The 26,059-nt window shown below is 51.3% G+C and overlaps 1 protein-coding gene across 1 annotated transcript in view; it reads right to left on the minus strand.

The window, feature by feature from the left end:
- Positions 1 to 12,138: 12,138 nt before the first annotated feature.
- Positions 12,139 to 26,059, minus strand: part of PRR5L (proline rich 5 like) — a 97,190-nt gene continuing 83,269 nt past the window's right edge. The window contains exons 7-9 of the mRNA XM_004708301.2: positions 24,284 to 24,424; positions 22,042 to 22,168; positions 12,139 to 13,005 (exon numbers count right to left, since the gene is read on the minus strand). Coding sequence (XP_004708358.1) covers positions 12,611 to 13,005; positions 22,042 to 22,168; positions 24,284 to 24,424 — 663 coding nt within the window. The 3' untranslated portion in view covers positions 12,139 to 12,610. The remainder of the gene's footprint in view (positions 13,006 to 22,041; positions 22,169 to 24,283; positions 24,425 to 26,059) is intronic.

Consider the following 26,059-nt stretch of genomic DNA (forward strand, 5'->3'; position numbering starts at 1 on the left):
GTAAATTAACTGGGAGCATTGCAATCTTTGTTGTCCCTAACCCCCACCCCGAGGCTACCTGCAAAAGATCACATTTGTATATTTTTCTGGGAAGAAAGTCCTTCCTTTTCTGTCTTGAGTCTGATGAATGCCATCCTGTACTTCGGCTACATTTTGGGAATTCTGTCTATCCCGGATATCATGCTTCCTAAGTGTGCTGCAGCATCAAGTTGGAAACACTGGAGGAATGGCTTACGAGGCCAAACCTTACGAAATTGCCATCTGGACAGGTCAATAAATGGCTGGCGATCGGCGATTTCATGTGGCTCATTCATGTGCAGATTCCTAGCCTGCCCATCTCCACCCCATCGGGGCCAGTAGCCACCATCAACCCCCACATCCATGTTGAGTGTTAGGAAAAAGGGACTGTTGGGTCCCAGCCCCCACCCGAAGACCTAAGCCCCAGCTGGCACGGTCCACTCAGCAGTAAGCACCAACCCAACAGGGCAGCCTTCACCATCACCCGGTTCAATCACTGGTAAGGAGTCTGGTCTAAGGACCACAGCCTCAGAATCTCCTGGGACTACACATCAAAATGCTGCTGCACATCACCAGGCCCCACCCGGAATGCCTGGAATGGAACTCCCTATGGGGACATGGCATTAGCTTGTCCTACTGTGTGGCTTTTGGGTTGCCATGACTATGGAAGCTAGGCCACCCATATGTCAAACCCTAGCAGAGTCTTCCATGGCAGACACGTTCTAGCGGAGCTTTCAGACGAAGATAGATTAGGAAGAAAGACCTGAAGATTAGTCCAGGAAAACCCTACGGATCACAGCAGAAGATTGTGCTAGACAAGGCTGGCAGATGAGCTCCCTCTGTCGGAAGACACCACAAGAGACACGGTTGTGGGTCCGGACATAACAACAATCAAGATGCTGCACCCCTGGGCAATTGCTCAGTCTGTTGGCCACGAGCTCACCAGGATTCGATCCCGACATGACCAACAGTAACAACGGAGCAAGGCACGGAGGGGGCTGGGGAGCTGCCTGGTAAAAAGGATCTCCAAGTAACACCTCGACACAAGAAAGAGCCGTAGCCACAGTCGACCGTGGGAGAAAGGATAACTTAACAAATGTCTTTTCAAATGTTCGAGCCATGGCTCTCCAACCAATGTAGAATGGACTCTTGTCAAAGGCTTCCTTCTGCTCGTGAATCTATGCGTTAGATGGGAAAGCTAGATGGCAACAGTTAGATGGGAAAGCTGGATCCCAGAGCAGTTGAGGAAGACTGGTCTATATCATCTACCAAGAAAGGCTTGCGTGCATCAAATGGCCAGGCTACATGCAAAACTGGTTAATAGTGGCTGCAGGCTAATCAAACCATAACATCGCACCTTTCCTACCGGACAGACATCTACAAAAGAACAGGTATCTTCACTGTGTCCGGGCTCTCATCAAATAATAAACAGCAATGTCAAACACTGCCCATGACCCTGCATTGCCATTGAGTGGATTCGGACTTGGGGTAATCCTATATAGACTTTCTAAGGCTCCAAATCTTTATAGGAGCAGAGAGCTCCTGGTTTTTCATTGCCAGCCCTTACCTGAGCAGCACTGCTTGGGCTCATTTAAGTCAAACACAGATACACTTTTTAACGAAAATGAAATACTTTTTGGGTGAACTTGTTAAGCAATTCCCCACTAAGACCTCGATAAGCCATGTGACCAACTTTCTGCCTCGTGTAGCAATTGCTGTCAAGTTCACTCTGACTCCAGGCAACCCCATGACAGGTAGAACTGTGCTTTCTGGGATTTTCAAGGACTGATTTTTTTGGGAGGCAGATTGCAGGTCTTTCTTCTGAGGGCTTTTTGTGCAAAATCAAATCACCGACCTTTCACTCAACAGCCAGGCATGCTGTTTGCCTCACCCAGAGAGCAATCTCAGCCTTATACGTCCAAGTTTGGAGTAATTCTTAGCAGGGAACACAATGGGTGAACAGCGCAGCTCTTCCATCTCTGGGTGAGGAAACAGGAGTGTGGGGAGTCCTCAGGCTGGAGAGGATCCATCCCTTCAGAACCAAGAATCCACTAAGTCAGAGGAAGGAGAAACGGACATGTGTGTCCTCCCTCCCTTAGATGTATTTGAGATGCTAGGTAAAACCACCTCTTCCTTGTGTGAGGCTGGTTCTCTAGAAAAACAAATCAGTGATTGATATATATAATTATACAAATGAACAGTAACTTCACAGTAATGGGTTCTAATCAAATGATAAGCAGCAATGTCAAATATCACCCACTGGCATCCGCTGCCATTGAGCTGGTTCTGACTAATGTATATTAGAGAAGGGGGATTTATAGCAAGGAAATGGCTCAAACAATTATAGACAAAGACATGTCCGGTCCAAGTTCCATGGGCCAGAGTTAAGCTGGAGACCTCTAACTCTCATCATTATCGGTGTCCTCTATGGGATTAGGAGTCAACTTCCCTGGCAGACCCCAAGGAGCTGAAAATTAGAAATCTTGGGTCCAGTAAGCTCCCCCTCTTGCTCAGACTCCTCAAGATGTGTCCAGGAGTAAATTGTTCCCATTCTGAAGCATTTTGGCAAGATTCACTGGGGATTTATTGAAGCTCTTCTTCTCCTTATGCATTGCAGTGGGTCAGTCTGCTGCAGGAGACCTCTGTAAAGTGTTGGAAAGGAGGAGGTTACGTTGAGGACTAAGGTATGACTGACTCAAACCGTGGTGTTTTCAGTCACCTCATGTGCATGTGAAGTTGAACACCGAATAAGGAACTGTGAAGAAGAATCGATGCATTTGAACCATGGTGTTTGCAAAGAATAGGAAATGTACCATGGACTTGCAAAACACCGCACAGAGCAACCTTTGCAGTACAGCCAGAGGCTCCTTAGAGGTATGATGACGAGAGTTCGTCTCAAGTACTTCAGACGTGTTGTCAGGAGAGGCCAGTCCCCCGTGGGTCAGACAATACCCAGTTCATGATAGGTAGTTCAGGCCTCATGGTGAGGCGTTCAGTCTCCACCAAGGCCCAGTAACAGGCCAACAGCTGTTTTTCAAAGGGGGCGTATTTGTCGGCAGAGGATGGCAGGACTGTACTCCGAAATCCCAACGGTCTACACTGTGATTCACCAATAGGGGTCTGCCAAAGGCCCACTAGGCGTTGTGCCTCTTTTTTAGTCGCCAAATGCAATGGCTTATCCTTCACTTTAGTAGTAATATCTCGACATGATCTGCATCTTTATCTACAACTGGCATAAAGTGACCAGATTTTAACATTGGTAAAGTGGGACACCATTGACTTGGGGGTGAGGGGGGATGTTCTTGATTAAAAATTTGGTTCTCCCGCCGTTCCCTAGCTTGTCGTGCATTCTTTCCAAAAATTGGGACTTTTTAAAATGCCGTGGGACGCAGGACAAATTATTAAAAATCGGGACTGTCCCGCCAAAAGCGGGACATCTGGTCACTTTACCTAGCACCATGGTTCGGCTGGATCATATGGTCCCAGTGGCAAAGCAGCTTGCATGGCAGCCTGAACCTGCTGAAGAGCCTTTTCTTGTTCTGGGCCCCACTCAAAATTGGAGGCTTTTCGTGTCACTTGATAAGTAGAACACCCCAGTGAGGGATATGTTGCCTCCACAATCTGAAGAGGCCCACTAGGCGTTGTGCCTCTTTTTTAGTCGCCAAATGCAATAGCTTATCCTTCACTTTAGTAGTAATATCTCGACATGACCCCCACCACTGGACCCCTAGAAATTTTACTGATATGGAGGGTACCTGAATCTTCGTTGGGTTAATTTCCCAACCTCTTGTACAAAGATATTGTACCACTGAATCTAGAGTCTTTGATACATCCTCCTTAGTGGGTCCAATCAGCATGATGTCATCAATATAATGGACCAGTGTGACATTTTGTGGAATAGACAGGCGATCAAGATCCCTTCGCACTAACTTATGGCACAGGGCAGAAGAGTTGATGTACCCCTGGGGGAGAGATGTGAAAGTATATTGTTGCCCCTGCCAAGTGAAGGTAAACTGCTTCTGGTGGTCCTTCGAGACTGGTATTGAGAAGAAGGCATTAGCCAGATCAATAGCTGCATACCAAGTACCAGGAGAAGTATTAATTTGCTTAAGCAATGAAATCACATCTGGAACGGCAGCTGCAATTGGAGTCACCACCTGGTTAAGTTTACGATAATCCACTGTCATTCTCCAGGATCCATCCATCTTCCTTACAGGCCAAATAGGTGAGTTAAATGGGGATGTAGGAATCACCACCCCTGCATCTTTCAAGTCTTTGATGGTGGCACTGATCTCTGCAGTCCCTCCAGGAATGCAGTACTGCTTTTGGTTTACTATTTTCCTAGGCAATGGCAGTTGTAATGGTGTCCACTTGGCCTTTCCTACCATGATAGCCCTCATTCCACATTTCAGGGATCCAATATGGGGGTTCTGCCAGTTACTAAGTATGTCTATTCCAATGATGCATTCTGGAACTGGGGAAATAACCACAGGATGGGTCCGGGGGCCCACTGGACCCACAGTGAGGCATACTTGAGCTAAAACTCCATTGATAACTTGACCACCATAAACCCCCACTCTGACTGGTGGGCCTTCGAAACACTTTGGGTCTCCTGGAACTAGTGTCAGGTCTGAACCAGTACCCAATAATCCCAAAAAAGTTTGATTATTTCCTTTCCCCCAATGAACAGTTACTCTTGTGAAAGGCCGCAGGTCGCTTTGGGGAAGGCTAGAAGAAAGACTAAGAGTATAGACTTTCACTGATGTAGCAGGGTCCTCCTTCAAAGGGACCCAGCCTCCTCCTCATTCAAGGGGTTGTGGGTCAGTAAACTGACTCAGGTCTGGGAATTGATTGAGCATTCGTGACTGTCTATTCTGCTGTTCACCTGATCTACCATTCTTTCGCCTGTATAGATCATGTAAATATTTAGTAGGTTTCCCATCTATTTCATTCCTAGGGATACCGTGGCTAAGTAGCCAATGCCATAATTCCACACGAGACAGGTTGCTTTGATTACTACGGAAACCTTGTTGTCTGTTATAACCACGCCCACCCAGTCTCTGTTGATTCAGTGCTGACACCTGCCCTCTACCATCACGGGGTCCAATCAGCCCCATTGTGGGCAAATGTCGGAGTTCGCTTAGGGCAGTGCCCACTGTTAATCCTGGTGCACATGAAATAGCAATTACAGGAGGCTTAAGAGATGCTGGGACCCACTTCACAAACTTGTTCCTTATGGTTGTGGTAAAGGGTATGTCCTCAGGACACCCCCTTTTTGGGTCTATGGGAATATCCTGATAGATCCATTCCAACATACCAATTTCTCTAAGCTTTTGGATGCCTTCCTCTACAGTGTACCAAGGTCGGTCAGGTACTTCAAGTTGGTCCATCTAGGCCATCTGGCAGTCCATGCTTCATTGAACCAACCAAATAAAGAATTAGATCCTCTCTTAGACTCTCTCGCAGAGACACTGAAAGAACAGTCTGTGCTTAGGGGTCCCATATCCAGAAACTCAGACTGGTCTAATATTACATTTCGTGCACCAGTATCCCACACCCTTAGTAACCATTCCCAGGGATATTCCCCAGGCTTCTGCTTGTACGTATTTGAAAACTCGAGCAGATCTTTATGAGTACACCGCGCTTCTTCTTGGGTAATCATCTCAACCTCACCTTTGGGAGCTTTCTGAGACTTAATTTTAGTGACAGGTCTAGCGGAAATAATGGGTGGTGAGGGTGTTTCCTGAGTGCTCTCAGCAATCTTGTAAGGCATCTCCACCAGGCAAGGCCACTGATGCAGCCCCACCTGGCATATCAACTTGAATAGTTTGGCTAATCTGCTCAGGTGTGGATTGTGAATTAAAACTTTCAGCTGGGAGGGGTGGATCTATTGACTGGGGTGGGTCAATTGTTTCTAAGGGCTCAATATCCTCCTCTTCTGGATCATCAGCCCAGATGTTCCCATCCCATGTTTCAGGGTCCCAACTTTTCCCAATCAATGCCCTCACTGTGGTTTCAGACACTGCTCTGATTTGCAATTCAGCTGCCGTTGTAATTCAGCCACTCATATAATGAGACTCTGGACCTGGTTCTCAGCAATGTCAGCTCTTTTACTAGAGAAGGCTTTCCTTTGTAGCACAGATGGAAGTTTTCAAATCTGTTAGCCTGCACCTGAGGTGCTCATATGAGGCTCTGAGACCATCCCTCTCCTTAATCACACTTTCCATTGTAAGAAGGACCAGCCAATCAGCTTCCCTATACTTGTCATCCTTACAAAACTCCTGGAAAATATCAAACATACGATCACTCAGAGCTTCTCCTTTAACCAGCACCTCATCTATCGGTGGTGCTACTTTAGGTATTATTTTTGCTATTTCACACCATGGATTAGGAAGAGTAGCAGACTTATCCATGCTTTGAAGTAGCATCACTAGTGTTAAGACTAATCAGGCTGGAGAGCCAATTTAAGAAGCCCATATTTATGATTTTATTTCTCTAGAAGCACTCCTGGTACCAAGATGTGTTAGACAGGGTTCTCTAGAGAGATAAAACCAGATTGCTGATAATTATTATATATATTTGTAAAGATATATATAACACAAGAAATGAACTGTTAAATTATAAACAGATATATATATATATAATACAAGAAATGAACAGTTAAATTATAAAGCAGCCCTTCAGGTCTTAAGGGCCGCCTGGTAGTCCTCTGTAGAGAGAGCTAGGCTATCCCAGCACAGGGCAGCAAAACAGCAAGGCAGGTCAACAGTCAGTCTCCAGCTCAAGAGATGTAAATTTCAATCGTGTGGTCTTAAAGGGACCTCAACTTACAGCGACACAGTCCACAGGGTAGGCGTCCCACAGGTAGTGTAGCCTGTAAATTGAGGCACAGAACAAGCAAGGCAGCCGCACACTGATCTGATGGTCAAAGAGCGAGAGACAAGAAAGGCGAGGCTCGCAGAGCTATTTATCTCTCCACCCTTCAATTAATCGCACTTGAGTTTATCGGCCAGGCTGGCATAATAAACTAACTATCTCAACACTACTTTGTGTCTTTGAGCCAATCAATGTTTCCAGGCGGAGTAATGTAATCAATAACCTTAAGGCTTCTGCTTTGCTTTGGCCTACATTTGAATGACTCCTAACTCACCAGCTTATGTGTGATGAATTCTTTCTGTGACACCACAAAGGAGCCCTGGTGGTGCTGGGGGGTCAGTGTGGGGCTGCTAACCCCCAGGTCAGCAGTTCAAACCCACCAGCTGCCTCATGGGAGAATGAATGGGTTGTCCGCTCCCTTATAAACATTTACAGATTCAGAGACAATATGTAGGGTTGGAATCCATTTAATGACATTGGCTTAGTTTGGTTTTGGGGTGGCACTACAATCACGTGTGATTTACGCCCCTCCCTGTATTCATGAGCACTGCCGGTGATGGTTTCACAGTCCGTCTCCCCACCTCCACCTCATTCGAATGACATATTACCTTCAATTCAGCTCTTCGATTTTACTTGAACACAGTTAAGAGGATTTTTCTGTAAAACAACCCTTAGGTGGGAATGGGAAGAATCTCCTAGGTGCTTAGCAGCTCTGAGTCTCAAGCCCAAAGGAAATCTCTGGAAGTAAGTTAGCTAATGGGCTGGTTATTGTCTTCTTCGGTGTGTGTGTGTGCTTTCTGATATTCATCTAGCCATGGGCCAACATTCCCATCAACTATTTTAATAGAGAGAATGTAATAACAAGAAGTATTCCTCGGGTATAGGGCAAGTAAAACAAAACGGGGCAGAGAAGTGGTCACTCTAGTGACTAGCTGTGACTGGGGAGACAACCAGGATAATTGGGAACGACGGACATTGAGCAGCTCGGCGGTTAGGTCTGTTATCTAGGGAGAGACCCACACCGGCTGGCGCTGGTCTCAAGCATGTGGCACAACTGCAGGTGGGAACTCGCTGCGGGCACAAGCTGTCCATAGCAGGTGACAGGCATCAAAGACAGGCCATTTAAGCCATAGGGCCTCAGCTCACTCTTCCAGCCTCCTGGGCTCCTTCTAGCACCCCCTTGTGGCTGAGCTTAGCAGGAATCAGGCTGCCAGAGCAGAGAGGTGGTTTGCAGCGTCCTGGACCCAGCTTCCCAATAGAAAGCCTGGAAGCCGAGAGGCAACAGCTTAACAACCTGCACACCAGAGGATTTAGAATCCAGTGCAGAGGGACTGAAGAGAGGAAAACGGACACAAGCCAAGACCACTAGTATTGTTATGTTGGGGAGATCTGCATAGTTGGTGTTTTAAACACATGGGATATTTAAGAGAATGGAGCCTATTAGGACTACGGTTTTATAACTCTGCTTTAAAATGTATAATTGAGTAATTAATTTGGACATATGCTTTTTACAGTGACATCTAAATTTAAGTAGAGTATAAACATATTTAAGAGAATTTAAGCTCTCCTTTATTTATATGTTTAATTTATTAGCTTCTACGAGACCGCTGAGCTTTAGGAATATTTTGTTGGCTGTCGAAACACTGACATCCTAAAAAAGAAATACGTGCATTAAGTTTATAAATGCATGTAAGAGCATTTGAAGTGCTGAGCTAAGCTTGAAAACAAGACCACGCTTTATTCAAAGGCTACTCTGAAGTGATTACAAATATTGGCGAGAATAATAAGTAGTCAGAATAATCAAATTCATAAGTTGAGCTTTTAAAAACCAGAAAAGAGGGGATTTTGAATTTGCATGTTAACTTGAATATGGATTCCTACGATAAAATATTCTCAATCTACTGCTGGTGAAATAATTACTAATATTTTTAAACATTTCCTTTAGAAGCTAAATTTATAACTTAATACGTATTTAAAAGTCTATTTTTTTTCCTGCCAAAGAAATCCATCAACCAGGATTCCCAAGGAGCCTCTGCCCCTTCACCTGTGCGTCTCTCCAGAAATGCAAAGCAACAGACTCACTGGCCTGGAGTCAATTCCAACTCTTGGCAACCTTGTGGGACGACACTGAACTGCCCCTGTGGGCTTGAGACCCAGGACCTTCATGGGGCAAATGGCCTCGCCTTTCTCCCACTCTTTGGACTGCTGGTTGTTAGCAGCTCAGCCCACGCTGCCACCAAAATAAACCAGCCAAGTCCACTGCTGTGGGATTGATTCCGACTCCCCGCCCGCTGTGGTGTGTGCACTTCACCAATGCTCTTGGTTCCTGTGCACACCGATCTACTGTTTGGCTGCAAATCGAAGCACGGTGGTGAGTTCCCTGCTAATCTGAAGGGGAATTTGTAAGGGCCACCGTCGCATGTATTCCATAAATCTCTTAACTACTAAGTCTAGTCCTCTTTCAGGAGTTTGCGTGTTTTTCCCCATGTTTTCCTCATTTGATCCAGAACTTCCCAGGTAATCCCTTGCAGAGCAATCGGCAGTGGTCAATGGGCCCCACCGGTCCCGGTCTCTCAGGCTGTGGAGCCTGACGCTCATGGGTCCACCAGACCAATTGTTTCGATGGGGCTTTGTATTTCCTTCACTCTTCTTCTCTCTGACAGGGAGAGACCAATCGTTGCATCTTGAGTAGTCACTCGTGAACTTTAAAGACCCCCATTGCCACTCCCCAAAGTTGGATGTCGAACACTGTCTTTGTGGACAGTGCTGGGCAGTTGATCTTGACCTGGCTGTCTTCCAAAACCATGGTCCTGAGCCCCCGACACATTCCTTCAAGGTGTTTAAAGTTGAAGACAACTTTGTCCACTGCGCGCTTCATCACCTTGGGGGATTGACTTCAGCCAAGGCAAATATTGATGTAAAATTACTCTTTTGTAGGGTGTTTGTAATAATATGCACTTGTGTATATGCATGAGTGTACGCCTACACTCCCCCTCCCAACACCCATTCGTGCCAATCCGTGTAGCAACTCGTGTTAGCTGTCGGTGAGATTATTGTCATTCTACTCGTGGTTCATGATTGCAGGATTGCGTGGGCAACAGTATGGGCCTCTGTTGCCTTTAACTCCGCCCTACTCCTCCTTCCCCTGCCTTCATCGGTTTTTGCCACCTTTCCTCCAATTGTGTATCACCCCACGACCCCCTAAGCCTACTTGTTTGATGTTGGATACTCTCATATGTGATCAGGGATCCCCTGACTCCACTGTGACCAGTGGACTTAGAACGACCTCAAGATCCCTACTTCACATCCACAGGCTCAAGGGGAGGATACACTTTGAACCGTAAGATACACCTAGGAGAACCGAAGAATAAAAGTATAAATACGAGTGAAAAAAACAAATGTCATCTTCCAAACAAAGTATCAGGATGTGTCTGAGGAGAAACCCAATCCGTAAATAGGAGAATGTTCCCTCTGGGCCACATTCTTCCGGAGGGGAGACCAAGATGGTGTTTAAAGTGGCCTGGACTTTCCAGAAGCCGTGTTATTTTCTAAGCTCCAAGCACAGACTGTTTCCCCAGGAAATGGCATTTGCCAATCCAGTCCAGGATGGCAACCAAAACTCAAGGGAGACTGCTTCCAAACGCCAGAGTGCAGGCACCAGGAAAAGGGAGCTGGAGACAATGCAGGCTGGCCCCCAGGAAGAAGGGCAGGGTGCAGGAAGATTTCACCCAGTGCTGCACTGGGAAATCCAATCAAGGCACACCTGGGGCACCCACCTCCGGAGAGCGCGAGGTGACATGTACAAAATGTTTATTGAAACCATTGGGGAAACTGCAATTGGAGACGGTTTCTGACGTGTGAGTGCATTTAGAGTTCAGAGCCAAGATCGCTTCCTGTCACTACACTTCAGTGACTGGGAAGCGTTCTCATCCATAGTAGACACACACCCCTGTCTTCAACAAGGGGCAAAAAATGGTTACAGCACTACAGCCACCCTGCGTGTAGTCCAGCTGGTGGTTAACAGGCCCTACACAGCCAGAGCATTTTGTATAGGGACAGGCTGAAATATTTCCTGCCCAAAGAGCTCAGGCATGAACACATGGTCAAGTTGTACACTGCCCCCCCAGGGTCCAGCAGCTCAGGACGCTGGGCTGACACCCAGAGTCCCATTCTTGGCCCAAGAGCTTTTAAGAGGGCTTCAAAACGTCTGTAGAAACTGGAATTAAAAGATGACCGGCTTTCACCACAAATATTTGAAGCTCCCCTCCTACTTAGCGGATGACTATAGTCCTCCTTTTGTGAGCTCAGGATAGGGAAAAGGTATTAACAAAAAAGTCATTAACCTTGTAAACCAAGGAGCAGACCCAAGAGAGTGCATCCCACTGCCTGGATGAATAAATGCTGGTCTCAAATGCTGAGGGGGCTGATAAGGGCAGAAGCCACCGGCTGAAGAACCATCGGGCTCTTATCTGCTAGTGTGCTGTGCGCTATAGCGCTTTCCTCCACGCTCGCACTCTCTCCAATGCGTACGTGGAGGCTCTTTGTTCGCCATTCTCAGAAGATGCCCCTTGACTTTTCTCTTCCATCGCTCTCTTAGCTGGATGGAAAGGCAACCGTTTTTGAAGTGAAATGTCGGAATTCCCAGCCCTCTTAGGTCTGTCCCTCCAAAGTCCTATTTCAGATGCTTACCCAGAAAGGAAATGCTGCCCAGGCTGAGCCCAGTTTGGACGGCCTCTCCGGGCCCCCTCCCTCCACCGCACAGGCTCCTGTCCACACAGGGGAAGCCTTCTCTGTCTGAAGCCTCTCTCCATGGCGCCACCAGGCCAGTGCGAAAAGGAAGTCAGGGCGTCTGCGCGGGTGGAAGGTCCTCCGTGGGAAGGACTTTGGGTCAAAGCCGGCTGCCCCCCAGGAGCATTTTGAGGTCCCACAGTTTAGAACTTCCAGGTCCTGCTTGAATCACAGGGAATGGCTCTCTCTCTCGGTCTCGCTCGCAACTCCTGCTCCACGCCCTCCTTGCGCACAGAGCAGAAACACTCCACTACCACGTCCCCCTAGCCGTGTGGACTTCCCCAAGGCAGCTTTCCCGACAAACCATGCCACTCGGGCCACGCCAGACTCCAGACCAGCTGCTTCCAGAGTTCCAAGGCGTCTGAGTCCCGCCCTCCACAGTCTTCTTGCCCCAGGAACCTCCAGTCCCTGACCACAGGATGGCTGGTCTGGGAGTCTGAGAACAGACTCCCCCAGAGGATAAGCACAGTGCAAGGTTCTATGTGCAAGTGCAAATATTTGCAAACAACAACAACTTTTTTTTCAACTCTACACATTTCGAAAGTTCAAGTCACATCCAGGAATGGACTAGGTGGCTGGTCCCCACCAGCCCCTCACACCCCCAGGGAGACAAGTGTCTGTTTCTGGAATGAGAGAGGATTGCAGCCACATCGGCTACCCCACCCCCATCCTGCCCCAGGTTCACCCCTTGAGTCTGAGAGGAAACCCAAGACGGAGGTGCTGAGGCTTAGTGACTTAGTGACTGAGGTGGCCGCCGTCCCAATGGCGAGAGGTTGACACCAGTTCCCCTCGGATGGAGCCAGACCCGGTCAGCCCTTTAGCAGACTAGGGCAACGTTCCCCCAGAGTGGTCCATAGGGGCCAGTGCCTGCCTCATCCCCGCTGAGAAGCAGGAGTTGGGATGATCCAGATGGTGGGCTCGGGGAGACTCAGCTGAAGGAAGCGCAGTTCAGCTCCGTGTCCTCCTGGCTGCCCCCTGCCACTTCCTCCGGCTCCTCGGGGCTGTCGGTGATGTTGGGCTCACTGGAGCACTGCCGGGAGGCTGGCGGGAAGCTGGGCGGCAGCAGCAGGCACTTGTCCTCACTGCCGGCCTCCTCGCCCAAGCCGGAGTGCATCCTGGTGGCCACGGCCAGCAGCTGGATGTCCGAAAGGGCATTGGCCACCGTGTGCCGCCGGACGCTGCCGCACTTCTCCAGGTAGGCCTCGCCCTCTTGCTCCGTCAGTGGGGTCAGCATCATCTCATTCAGTGGCCGGCCGGCTGCGTTCATGGTGGACGCATAGTTCAGAAGTGTCATCTTGGGTCGGACCCTGGTGTGTCGCCTGGCTGCAGGAGGAAACACCAGAAAAGACTGTCACTGGGAGGGGGTGGGGCGGGATGTGTGTGTGTGAAGAACCCCCTGCTGTCGAGCCACTCCCCACTTGTGGTAGCCCCCTGTGCTAGAGGAGAGCGGCTCCACTGCACTCCTGGGCTGCAGGAAGCAGCCCTGGTGGCATAGTGGTTATGCTTGGATTGCAAACCATCAAGGCAGCAGTTTGAAACCACCAGTCACTCTGAGGGAGAGAGAGTGCTTTCTACTCCCCAAAAGAGCCACAGCTTCGGGTCACTGTGAGTCGGAATCACCTCGGTGGTTTGGGGCACCTTTACAGAAGCAGGTGGCCAGGTCATTCTTCCCCGTGCTGCTGGATGGGATAGAACCACCAGCCTTCAGGGTAGGAGCCGAACAGAAATCTGTCTGGAAGACGGAGGAGGAGCGGTTTCAGGTGAAGCCCTGCTAAAATGCAAGCGATGAGAAGAAGTCAAACGATCTTTACTCATGGATGACGGATCCTATACAGTGACATTCCAAGGAGTCTGCAAGAACGCTTTCAGAGCTAATCGAGGAATCTAGCAACGTTGCAGAGGACAGAGTTGTTAGCAGCAGCAGCAAAATCAGTTGGATTTCTATACACCAGCAAGGAGAAATCTGAAAGGGCACGGAAGGAAACATATGCATTGTTAATGCTAGAACCGCCATGTTGTGAAAGTGGGTGACGGGCGGGCAGCAGACGACCAGTGGCAAAGGGAGGCATCGTCAGGTGCACAGGGGAGGGAATACAATGGCCCACATGGTTCTGCAATGATGGTGATAACACAGAGGGCCAATGAGCGGGGACAGAAGCAGGCACGGAAGCAGAACAGGCGTGGAAGGTGAATGGGAGGGTACCCATGAGTACACACGGCTCTGACAGATGACGCCTCTACATACGTACCCATATGTGCTGCAAATACGTCCACCCAGTGGGCGGGCAGCACTGTGAAAACGTCCTGGCTGTAACCAAACACCTCGAGGGAATGAGTCAGTGTGTCCGGGACTTAGGACTAGTCTCAGGGAGAGCATCTTAGGTCAGTGGACGGACAACCTAGTCCACAAAGACAATGTTCTACATCCTACTTGGATGAGTACCGCCCGGCGTCCTAAAGGCTTGAGAGTGGTCCTCTCATCTTAGAGAGACCAACAAGGAATAGAACCCTAACCCTTAGGACAAAGTCCACAGCTACTGGCTCTGGGAGGGGTTGACAGTAACAATAGCTTTTCAAAATCAGGCGGACCCTTGAGTTTACTGAATCCCTCCACTGCCTCACTGTTCAGCCTCTGTCTCTTCCTGAAACAAGAAGGGCTGGCCTCATTAGCCCTACTGTACAGAGGAGGAAAACTGAGGCTCAGCTCGGGTTCTCCCAGGTACTAAATGGCAGTGGCCAATGTTCCCGCTATACCTGCTGCCTCGGCTGAGACCAGACAACAGCACCCACAGCCACAGTGCAGACAGGAGGCTGCTGCTGGGCAGAAGTGGTGACCTGCCCCCCTCTTAGAGCAAAGGTGATGGTGGGGCAAATCCCCCAGGGAGACTTTACAGAGACAAAACACAGACTCTGGGGTCAAGCCACACACACTTGGAGAAGGTTGCACATTTTCACAATAACCACATATGCCTTTGATGGACTGAAAAATCGATAGCTAGAAAACAAACATCCGAAGAGTTCAAAGCACCAAGTACCGCATGAAAGAAGCCTCCTTATAAAAACCCTTGAAAAGATTCGTTTCTTGCACTCTGTTGTTAAAAGCAAGTGGGAGGATCAGCCCAGCAGGAGATGGGGGGTGGAATACCCACCCCTCTTTGAAACGGAAGAATGCCGCCACAGAACCACCACTGTCCCCTACGAGCTAGGCGGTGTACCCCCAAAGGTGCTCCACAGACATGATTGCATTCACGTTACTCAAAGGAACGAAGAGCAACCAGTGTGAAGTGGGCACGATCGTCCTGCCCATTCGGTGGAAGGGGAAACCGAGGCTGGGATGTTCAATAACCGGGCAGTGGCTACTGCTCAGTGAGGGAGGGGGACGCAAGCCCAGGGCGGGAGGCCCTGCCCGTGACTGCTGGTGGATGGCACACAAAGACTGCGAGAACAGAGTACAGACAAGAGGACAGCCCCCTTGAGTGTGGCAGATAAGAGGCTACCTGAACCAGCCGTGCGTGATGCATTCATTCTGTCTCTGTCTCTGCCTGTCTGTCTGTCTGTCTGTCCATCTGTCTGTGTCTCTCTCTCTTTCTCTCTCTCACACACACACACACACACACACACACACACACACACCTCTATGCTAGGTCCTGGGGTACAGAGAGGAGCCACATGGTCCCTCCCCTCAAAGAGCTCAGCTCACAGTCTAAGGCGGGAAGCGGCACAACATCAGGCCACTGCAGCACAAGGTGGCGAGTGCCAGCACTGGGTTGGGAAAGAGGGCAGAGCGGAAAGCTGTACACACCGTCTGCAGTGAGTCCACGGGGCAAAGCCTTCTCTGGCCGGGGCCTTTAGAACAGCAGGCGGCCCTGCCCGCAGCCTGGCAGCTTTCCCCCAATGAAAGACAGGGCCTCTGCGGCTCAGAGAAGTTCAGCCACTGGCCGCTGGCCACACAGCGGAGCCCCAGTCTTGTGGTTGGTAGGCCCTGCTCTCCCTCTTCCTGGCTGTTCAGCTGAGGATCTGGCAGCACGGGCCAACAAGCTCCTCCCCTTGCTTTCTGTTCCCAGGCCTGGGTGTTGGCAAGGCTGAGACCACAGGGGCAGGCGGGGCTGGCCAGCTAAGCTGCCCAGACTCAGAGCCAGCCCTCAGGCAAGTGTGTCGGCTTTGTCCCCTCCCCCCCTTGTCCCCACCCTGCTGTCAGCCTGCCTCGCCTTCCCCCCACCCCCTAACCCGAGGCCCCTTGGGAGGCCCCTCAGGGCCTTCAAACCAAACCAAGTAGTGCTGGCCCCAGGGGACGGCCAGCTCCCCAGGCTGCTGCTGGCACCCTTTCCTTCTTCTTCCAGGCGGCCTTGGGATGGCCCTGCCCTACGAGCAGGAATCTCCAGGACAGGACGTACTTCCTGGCAGCAGCTCTTGTTGGTGAGCAGGGAGAGGGCCAGCCTGCCACCTCTCCTCCACCTGCCCCCAGGACAGCTCATCTGAGCGTGCTGCAGGCCTTTCTCACGGGCTGGGCTGAGGGGGGCTGGGCACCCTGCTGAGCACTGGAGTCCAGGCCCCTGTGCCTGAGCCAAACACGGCAGCTCCTTTCAAAACCGAGACGGGAGCGGAGCTGGACACAAGGGCTCAGGGCCTTTGTTGGGAACACAGTTCCCAGGCCTTTGATCTCCCAGGCTCTAAGCAGGCCCCATAATGCAGCCATTGTGACCCTTGTGCACCAAGCCCATTGTGGGCGCCCCTCTCCAGGCTGGGGCACCTGAATGCCGATGAATGCCTCCTTGTCGCGCACAGGGGTTACAGGATTTTTGCACGTACTCGCGGGCACCCCCCCCCCCTCCTGTGACACAATGCAGAGGGCAGCCACAGCCCAGCCGCCTGGAAACTTCTGGAACTGGAAGACGGAGATCCTGGGTTGGCCCTCTGGAGAGTCTGCCCTTTCCTGCTGTAATTAGAACGATTTTACTGTTCTCTTCCCCACTCCATGTGCCCTAGAAAGCTGCCCTTTTCACCCAGAGGCGCTCTGGAGGTGAGGGGTGTGTGGTATGGTGTGTGTGTGTGTGTGTGTGTGTGTGTGTGTGTTGTGGGATGGTGTGCTGTAGTGTGTGTAGGGTAGGGGTATGGTGTGTGTGTGGTAGGATGTGGTGGGTGGTGTATGTGTGGTGTATGTGGTGTGATGTGTATGTATGTGTGTGTATGGTGTGGTGTGGTGTTGTGTGTGGTGTGATATAATGTGGTGGGTGGTGTGTGTGTGTGGTGTGTGGTGTGTGTGTGTGTGGTGGGTATCATGTGGTGTGTGGCATGGTGTGACACAGTGCATGGTGTGCGCTGAGTGGTGTGGTGCATGGTGTGTGTTGGGGGTATGGTGTGTTGTATGTGTGGTGTGCTGTGTTGTGTGTGTGGTATGTGTGTAGCACATTGTGTGTGTGTGGTGTGGGGGGCATATCATGTACTGTGTGGTATGGTGTGACATGGTGGCTGGTGTGTGCTGAGTGGGGTGGGGTGGGTGTGGTGTGACACAGCTGATGGTGTGTGCTGAGTGGTGTGGTGCATGGTGTGTGCATGTACGTGCATACCCTGGCCCAGACACACACTCCACTTTAGGTAGCAGATTCATCTTTTCTCGACTCGGGGTGAAGGCTCACTTCCCAAACGCTAAGCCTGTGAGCAGAAACCCCTGGGGGCACATTTGTGCCTCAGCAGCATGGCCTGGGAAAGCCTCCACTTGGGAGCCTCTAGGAAGTGCACGTGGTTCACACACGGGGCCTCAGACTGCAAGAGGTCCTGGTCCACCTACCGCCGCCTGGGAGGCAAGGGCTGCCAGTCTACTGCCGGCCTTCTCTGACACCGGGCATGTCCTAGGGCACAATCAACTCGGGGAACCTGGTGTCTGTCCTCCGTTCCTGGCTGTACTTGCCGACCCCCTTGCCCTAGGGGGCATGTCTTAAATACTCTGAGACTGAGGTCCGAGCAGCACCCACCCCTGGGGCTGGGACAGAATGGAACCAAGACCCACTCAGAACCTGGAATTCGACAGACACCAGACACAGGGTGGCTTCTAAGGTGGTGTCCCAGCTGCCCGGAACCCTTCCCACCCCACCAGGACCCCAAAAGAACCATGGGAAAGCCCTGTCAAGTGTGCAAAGACTCCTCGCATCCAACACACGGCCAGGCCTCTCAACAGCCCTCCCATGTGTGGATAAACCCGATTGGTCCGGTTTTGCGGAAGGGAAGTCGGGCTCAGGGAATCCACCATGTGGAAGGAGGTGTTCTCAGGAAGGATGGGCACCGCTGGGGCCATGCTGGCTTTTGAGGATGCAGAGTTGGGATGAAATCTCTGGCCAAGGACCCCCCCATGGGCTGAGGGATGGAAGGGCAACAAACATCTCCCTAGCTATTCTTCCACCTGACACCTGTGGGGTGGGCTTAGGATGGGGTTTGGGGGCCAGCTGGAAAGACGGAGACAGCATGTGGCTTTGCAATCATGGGGCCGGCACCCAAGTGATCACAGTCCTCGTTCGCCTCATCTGTAAAATGGGAAGAACAGTGCCTATTCTGTGGCATGGTACCCAGCCCGCAGAGGACAGGGCCCCTGTCCAGGGGCTCATACTGCTATCAGTCACCTGGTGTGTGTTGTCCATACAACTACTGCTATCAGTCACCTGGTGTGTGTTGTCCTTGCAACGCCTACATTCTTTCAGTTCCTCCAATGCTCCACCCTCTGATTCACCCAGCCCCCCACAGGTCCTTTGGTTGTCCTTCGATAGTCCTCCCTCCCTAGTTACTCAGCTCATCTATATTCATCCTGCAGGTACCTAACAGCACCTCCCTCAGGGAGCCTTCCCTGATTCCCTGGTCCCACACGCCCCATTCAGAGAACAGGGATGGGACTGTCCACCTATGGATCCGCAGCACCTCACAAGGTTCCCGCCCGGCCGGAGATCTCAAACATCTGCCGAAACATTACAAATATTTTTGTAAATAATCAAAGGGTCATTGCCTTCAAGTTCTCTCCCTCCTGAGTCAGGGTTTGCTCTTGGTCCAAGAATAAAACCTAAAACTTTCTCTTCGTAACTTGACAAAGGCGGGCCTCTCCTATTGGGGCTGGAAAGCCAGGGGAAGGACTGCCTTGTGAGAAAGGCTGAATCTTGCCACCCAAAATGTGTGTTAGAATCCTGACTCCTGGACACATAAGTGTCATCTAATGTAATATAGTATAAATCACTAACATAGTCCCCTCCCCTAAGACCAAGTAAAGTCAAAAGCTACTGCTAGTAGGCTGCAGGCCATGCATGCACGGGTGTGCACCACACAGGCTGTGATGAAACCTGTCTCTGCGATGGGGTGGGGGTGGGGGGGGTGAATGCAGACAAGTTCTCTTGGAAATACGCTGAAGTCCTTTTATGAAAGGCTCCAGTCTGAACAGTGGCTTCCAGGGGGATCTGCTGGGTCAGTGGAATTCAAGGCAGCGAGGTCAGCTCAGAAGGTCATGGTGATTGGTTTTCATTTGAGATTTCAAAGAGGGGATCTCGATCACCTTTCTCACAGCACCCAGGATGATCGCTAGGGTGTATCATGAAATTTTAAGAAAACAGAACACTGCACCGCTGAGAAAAAGGCCAAAAAAGTTGCAGAGAGTACTGTTTTTCCCATCGAAATGCACCTGCTGTTTTCTGAGGATAGCAAGGAGGATTTTTGTTGTTCGCCCTAGAGTCCCGATCTTGTCCCTTCAGACTCTTTTTGTTCCCCAAACTCAAGTAACATTGAAAAGGAACATGACTGGAGTCCCTTCAGGATGCTAAAACTGACACTCGGGCAGGATCTTCCCTGAAGAGCGCAGAATTCCTCAGGGCAGGGTTAGAAAGCCCTCAGCACCGCCTTAAGAAGTGTGTGGACTTCACTGGCGGATCTGCCCAGAAACAAGAGCTTCATGTTTTTAGTATTCTTGTTTAGTGAGGGTTTCTGACATAAGTTCACCAGCTGGGGTCCTCTGACCGGGCAAGGGCAGCATGATCATTTGTTCTCTGAACAGGACTTGTGTGAATGGCCACATGAGGCCGGAGAGGATTTAACTGTCTCTTGTTTTTCATGTCTTGACTCGATGGCAGTGAGGGTTTAGCTTTTTATCAGTGAAATTGACCCTATATTGCAGTTTAATGAGATACATCAATCCGTGGAGGCCCTATCAGTCTAAGATGGATCTTAAACCTAAACGATTCTGAGTGATCCCTAGAGCTGCAGGTAGACCGGTGCCATGTGAGGAAAGCGTGGAAGCAAGGAATGCTGGGGGGCTGTCGACCAGGGAGGTCCAGACACAACCAGCGGCCCCAGTTGGAATTTCCTCCTGCAGAACGGTGAGAAAATGCTTGCTCTTTAAAGAAAGGTGTTACAGCAAATCCTACAAAACAAAGGCATTCTTGCAGAGTGAATCTTCACTCTTGTTCCCAACACTAGGCCCAGATGTGCTGGAGAGTCCTGTCACCACCCAACTAGCCTACTGGTGTCCTGATAGCTGCCCGCCCTCCCTCCTCAGCCTGGGGGAGTGGGGCCAGTTGGGTACGATGAGTCAGGAAGGTGGGCTTCAGGAAGCCTCCCCACCCACCCCAGAAGCCTGGGGAGGGCAGGAAGCTGTTTTCCAAGACCAGGAGGGAGAAGAACCCGGCAGGCTAGGTCTTGCACCTCTGACCTGTGGTGGCTGCGGGGACGACGGTGACTCCAGGGAGACATGAAGAGGGCCGTCAACCCTGCTGCCTTGTTCTGCAGCAGCGAGGCTCCGGGAAGGGGCAGGAACCCCGGTGGAGGCTGATCCCTCTCCTTACTCCGAGAGGAGGGGACGAGAGGTTCCAACGCTGTGGAATCAGTCTCAGCACCCCGCTGGTATAGCCTCCCGTCTTCAGGGTACAGTTGCCATCATCCTTCTGGCAAATTTTTGAGCACCTACTATGTGCCGGGAGCTCTGGGGACGCTGGAGGGTAAGCCTCAGACTGCGAACCGCAAGGCCCTCTGTTCAAACCCACCAACTGCTCCACAGTAGGAAGAAGAGGCTGTCTGCCCGCATAACGATGTATAGCTTCAGCAACCCTAACGAGGCTCACAGAGTCAGAATGGGCTCCATGGCAGTAGGTTTTCTTTAACTCCACGCCAAGCACCGCGGCGGCTGTTGGACCGAGAACGATGAATGTCAAGTCCCTGCACATGAGCGGATTCTATCTGAGAGCATACTCGAGGAAGGAAGGCCTTCTTCTATGGCTTTTCTCCCAAGGGTATGGAGTGAAGTGTGGCCCCCTCCCCTGAGATGTACCCCCTAGTACCTGTGAAGGGGACCGTGTCTCACTGGGACTTTGCAGACAGCCTCAGGTAAGCCAGCGGGAGGTCACACTGGAGTGGGCTGAGCGGATGGTTCTGATCGGATCGGACGGGTGCCCTGTACATATGCAGCGGGGCACAGGGACAGGGAGTCACAGAAGGAAGGTGGCTATGCCAGGTCCGAGGCAGAGAAGTGGGTACAGCGACAAGCCAAAGACAGCCCGGGGTCCCTGGCCGCCACCAGAAGCTGGGAGAGAGGCATGGAACCGCAGAGCCAACCATGGAAAGAAGCAACACGGAAGCCAGTTTCTGACTCCCCACTTCCAGAACCGTGGGGCAGTATATGCCTGGGGCACCAAGTACTTTTTGTACAAAGTACCAAGTATGCCGTAGAAAGCCAGTATGCCCATCTTCACCCAGCTGTGACCTCACTGCCAGAAAGAACAGGTCCGATGCCTCTGTCAGTTCTCTGGGGAGCCGAGTACAGTGCCTGGCACTCACTAATGCCAGCTTCACTGCCACAGAGGAACCCCGACAAGGTCTGACCCCAAAGACAAGAGCGCCTTTCCTGGCTGCCAAGGTCCTGACAGAACCTACAGACATGGGGCGGGGCCAGTGGCTCAGCACCATCTGGTCACAAGTACCAGGAGCCCGCCCCGGCCTCCCATACCACGCTTTCTGGGTTGAGAGCGAAGTCCACGGTGGGCAGGCTCTCCACCCACAAGGCAGGGGGTGCAGGCAAGGCAGTGCGGGGCGGCGGGATGCAAGACAATGAGGCCCCCTCCCCCCACAAGCACACGGACAAGATCCGAGCTGCTGCTCAAAGATGCAGATGAGACCTGCCCCATCCCATAGGCACAGTGCTGGTCCTCTGGGAGACGGGGAGACGTCCCTGAGAGGCGCATTCCTGGGAAGCAGGGGGAAGCAGGGAAGGATGAGAACACACAGATTTGGGATGAACTCCATCAGAAGCACAGGCTGGCACAGAACTGTGGCTCAGCAGAACGCCGTGGTCGGGAGAGCGCCCAGCAGTGGCAATGTGAACGTGTGCACACTCCTTACCCATGGTGTAGGTGAGGCCCGGGAAGGCGCGGTCCTCGCTGAGGCCCAGGAAAGGAGAAACCACTTGCTTCACCAGCTCCTCCAGCTGCAGGTAACCCTCGCTTGGTCCCGTGGGCTCGTGCACACTCTGCAAAGGAAGGACCCAGACAGACAATGGTCAGTCGGCTCTCCACAACGTGCTCGGCCATTCCTGGGACCCTGGCTGGTAGAACCCCCTCATTGGGTACAAGTGGAGACTTTGGGTGGTGTCCTCAGCTAACAGGCTGGTCATCGACAGGTGGGAGGTTCAAGTTTTCACAGAGGTGCCCAGGAAGAGGAGGTTGGTGAACCACCACCACAAATCAGCTATCAGGGATCCTGTAGAGCGTGAGCGTACTGCGACACACAGGGGTTCCCATGGGTCAGACGTGGCTTGGTGGTTACAGGCTTTAAGATGCAGTGTGATGTGCCGGGCTCACAGATCAGCAGTGTAAATGCTTTCCTTACAGAGACATGCCTTCCTGTAGGACCAACAGCAAGTATTAGAGCTCACCTGAGGGGCTGCATCACTTATTTTACTTACACACACACACACACACACACACACACACACTCTCTCTCTCTCTCTCTCTCTCTCTCTCTCACTCACTCACTCACTCAAGGAATTGCCTCATCTCCCCAAATGCTATAAATGAAAACAAACTCTGCCATCCAGCCAATACCTTGCAACAGCGACGCTATAGGACAGGGTAGAACTGCACCCGAGGGTTTCCGAGACGGTAACTCTTGAGGGGGTAGAAAGTCCTGTGTGTCTCCCAGAGCAGCTGTTGGTTTCGAACTGCTGGCCTTGCGGAGAGCAACCCCGTGCATCACCCCATAACCACCACACCACCAGGGCTTCAGTGCTATCATCAGGCGAAGAGGAAGCCCGGCCCCACTTTCCTAGCCTCCTTTCTATCAGAGCCCTGGGGAGCTCCTCTTCCACACTCTTGTTCAAGGCGCAGGCTCGGGTCATACCACTCGGAGGCAAGCGGCACAGATTTTTCTCTCCCTCCGCCTTCTCTTGCTCGTTTGTAAAAATACTTGGCCTGGCATTCCAGCCATGGACGCCCACCCTCATGTAGTAGATAACACTGCCCCCACCCTTAGGCTGGGACTACTGGAAAGGGGGAGAAGGTCCAGAACGACAATTGAGCTCAGAGAACTGGAAGAGCAGCAGCCACTGAACCCCACATATGACACTCCCTCCCTCCCTCCCTCCCTGCCAGGTGCTCACCCCCAGCCTGAGCATGGATGAAGCCTTCCTTCTCAAGGAAGGGCTCAGCACTGCTGCCGCAACCGCTTGTATGAGTCGGAAGGAGAGCTGCTGGAGAATGTGTTGCACTGAGGAGGCTACACGGATACGGCTTCATCTCGTATAGCTGCTTGGGCCCAGGAGAGCCATCTGCTCCATGCTGGACAATCTACACCAAGCAGGGAGGAAGTGGAATATTCTTGACCTCTCACTGGGCTGAGAGACCTTAGGCAAGTACCCAGATACTCCAGGTCTCCGTTACATCATCTAAAATAAAAACAGCAATGGCCACCTCCTGAGGTGGTTGACTGGATTATCTCGCTGATAAAACAATGGATCTAAAGCCCTTGGATTGCCAGACAGCAAGGAGCCAATAAATGTTAGCTCAAATTCTTACTGTTGGTCTGGAAATAGGGCTAAGAGCGTCTAGGCAAGCATCCAGGTAGTCTCTTAGTGGAAAAGGTACAACACAGGAGCTACGTGAGCTGTGGGATGCTCCGTTCAACCAGGAGCAAACTAAAGCACTCAACATAATTCTGCAGAGTCAAAAGAAGAGACCAAGCCTTAGTAAGACCAGGCATAGCCAGGAGAGCCAGCACAGGCTGATACAAATAGAGATCAAGACACCGAGAAAGACAGGTGGGCTTGGCTGCCTGCCATGGTCTCAAGTCTTGCCTTGAGACAGACTGAAATATGTTTTTTGTTGTTCCTTGCAACTTGTTGCTTTCGGACTTCATGGCTCAGGACAAGAGTGTCCACTGCCTGTTTGAATGGCAGGACCCTGTTTATTTCCCATCCCACTGTGAGCTCAGCACTGTGCACTGCACCCAGGGCCTGCATCATACACGAATACATGAGCCAAGGAAGACAAACGAATAAACAAAAGAGTACTAAACGAGGCAAAACTGGGGCCACTTGGCGGCCTCCCTCCCGTGGCTTCAGGATCATGCATCCATGCCAGCGTCTCACCTGCAGAATGAGCAGCATCTGGACAACAGACGAAGGGAGCTTGGGCGGGGCCAACGGCAGCAGGTCTCCCAGCTTCACCTTCAGCAGGACCAGGTCTCGGAAACCCAGCAGGGAGATCTGGCGGATGGTCAGCTCCTGGCCCTGGAGAGGGGAGAGGCAGGAGGACCAGGAGGTAAGAGCTTGCTGGAGCAGCCACCAAGCCCATGAGGTTCAGGACAATGAATGTTTACAACGCATCCCTGAGTTGACTCGGCAGCACAGGGTTTGGTTTGGGTTTTAAACAGCAGGCGACAAAAATCAAGTGTGCCCTCGGCGAAGTAAAGATAGGACTAGACTACCCTCACAAACAAGGCTTCATTCCCACCCCGTTGAAAGTTAAGGAAGCTTTGCACTTCCCCGAACTCTGTAGGGTTCTATAAAGACACAGGCAAGTCAAGAGCCAAGGTCTCATCTATTCTGAGACCAGAAGGATGAGGTGGTGTCCCGTTGTCACTACGGATCAACCCGATCAGGGCCACAGCAGAGGGATCCTGATGGAATGGGTGAAAAAGGGGAACTGAACTTCCAATTCTTAAACAATTCAGACTTCCTGGGCTGGACGAGACTACATTTCCAGAGACATTCTTTGAACTGAAACACACCTGAGGTCATGCGTTAGCTAAATAACAGGCTGGCTCACACCGTAACGAATCTCACCCATGTGAATGGACTGTGCTCCTTGGAAAATCATCAGGATGAGGCCAAGTGGTCACCCGTTACTTTGAAACAGAGGAGACGTTAAGGGGACAGGGAAACCGGTGAACGGAGATATAACCCAGCAGAATGGAAATGAGGAGACCGGCCATGCATGGCAAGAACGAAACCAACATGAATGAACAGTGTGTGTAGAAACGCTGGCTGGGACCCGGAGCTGCTGTGTAACCCTTCACTCTGAACCTTCGCACTTCGGGAAATGATGAAGCTGGCAATGAAACCCAAAATAAGAAATGGGCACCAGGCATGAATGGTTGCTTCTATCTCTGCCTCCTTGCTAACCCCACTGGCAACAGACACGCAACCACAGCCCGCACTTGTAAGTTCCTTATCACCATCTAACCACCCACCTCTGTTGCTTTCCTTAGTGTCCCCTTCTCTCTCCAAGGTCCTACAATGTCTGTGTCTGCACCACACCCAGCATCGGCACAGGATGGTGCTGACACTCTTGCTCTGTTTCCAGGTCCCCTTGCAGTTCAGCAAAAGCCTGGCTTAGGCACCAGGCTGTTCACGAACATGCCAGCAGTTCAAAACTACCAGCGATTGCGCGAGAGAAAGAAGAGGTTTTCTCCTCCGGTAAGGAGTTAATTACAGTCGGGGACCCACAGGAACAGGTCTGCTCTGCCCTACAGGGTCGCCATGGGTCAGCACTGACTCTGTGGCAGTGAGTTTGGGTTGGTTTGGCCTTCACTTTACCGAGATAGAAAACTGAAGGCAAAGTTCCCCTGTGAACATAGTTGTTGGATGCCTTCAATGCCAGTTCTGACTCACAGCACAACTACCCTCCAGGATTTCCCAGGATGCAATCTTCTTGGGTCGGTGAAGAGGAAGAAGGCCTTCAACTAGATGGAGTAATGAGTTAGAAGCAACTAGACACTGTCCAATCACTCATCACTACCACCACCACTCCCACCTCCACCTCCTCCACCACGACCACCACCACCACCTCCATCACCTCCTCCACCACCACCACCTCCACCTCCACCTCCCCTTCCTGTCACCCAGAAAGGGCCAGACACTCAC

Source organism: Echinops telfairi, unplaced genomic scaffold (genome assembly GCF_000313985.2).
Source record: "Echinops telfairi isolate 266 unplaced genomic scaffold, ASM31398v2 ScPeMD7_60;HRSCAF=208, whole genome shotgun sequence".
Taxonomy (NCBI): Eukaryota; Metazoa; Chordata; class Mammalia; order Afrosoricida; family Tenrecidae; genus Echinops; species Echinops telfairi.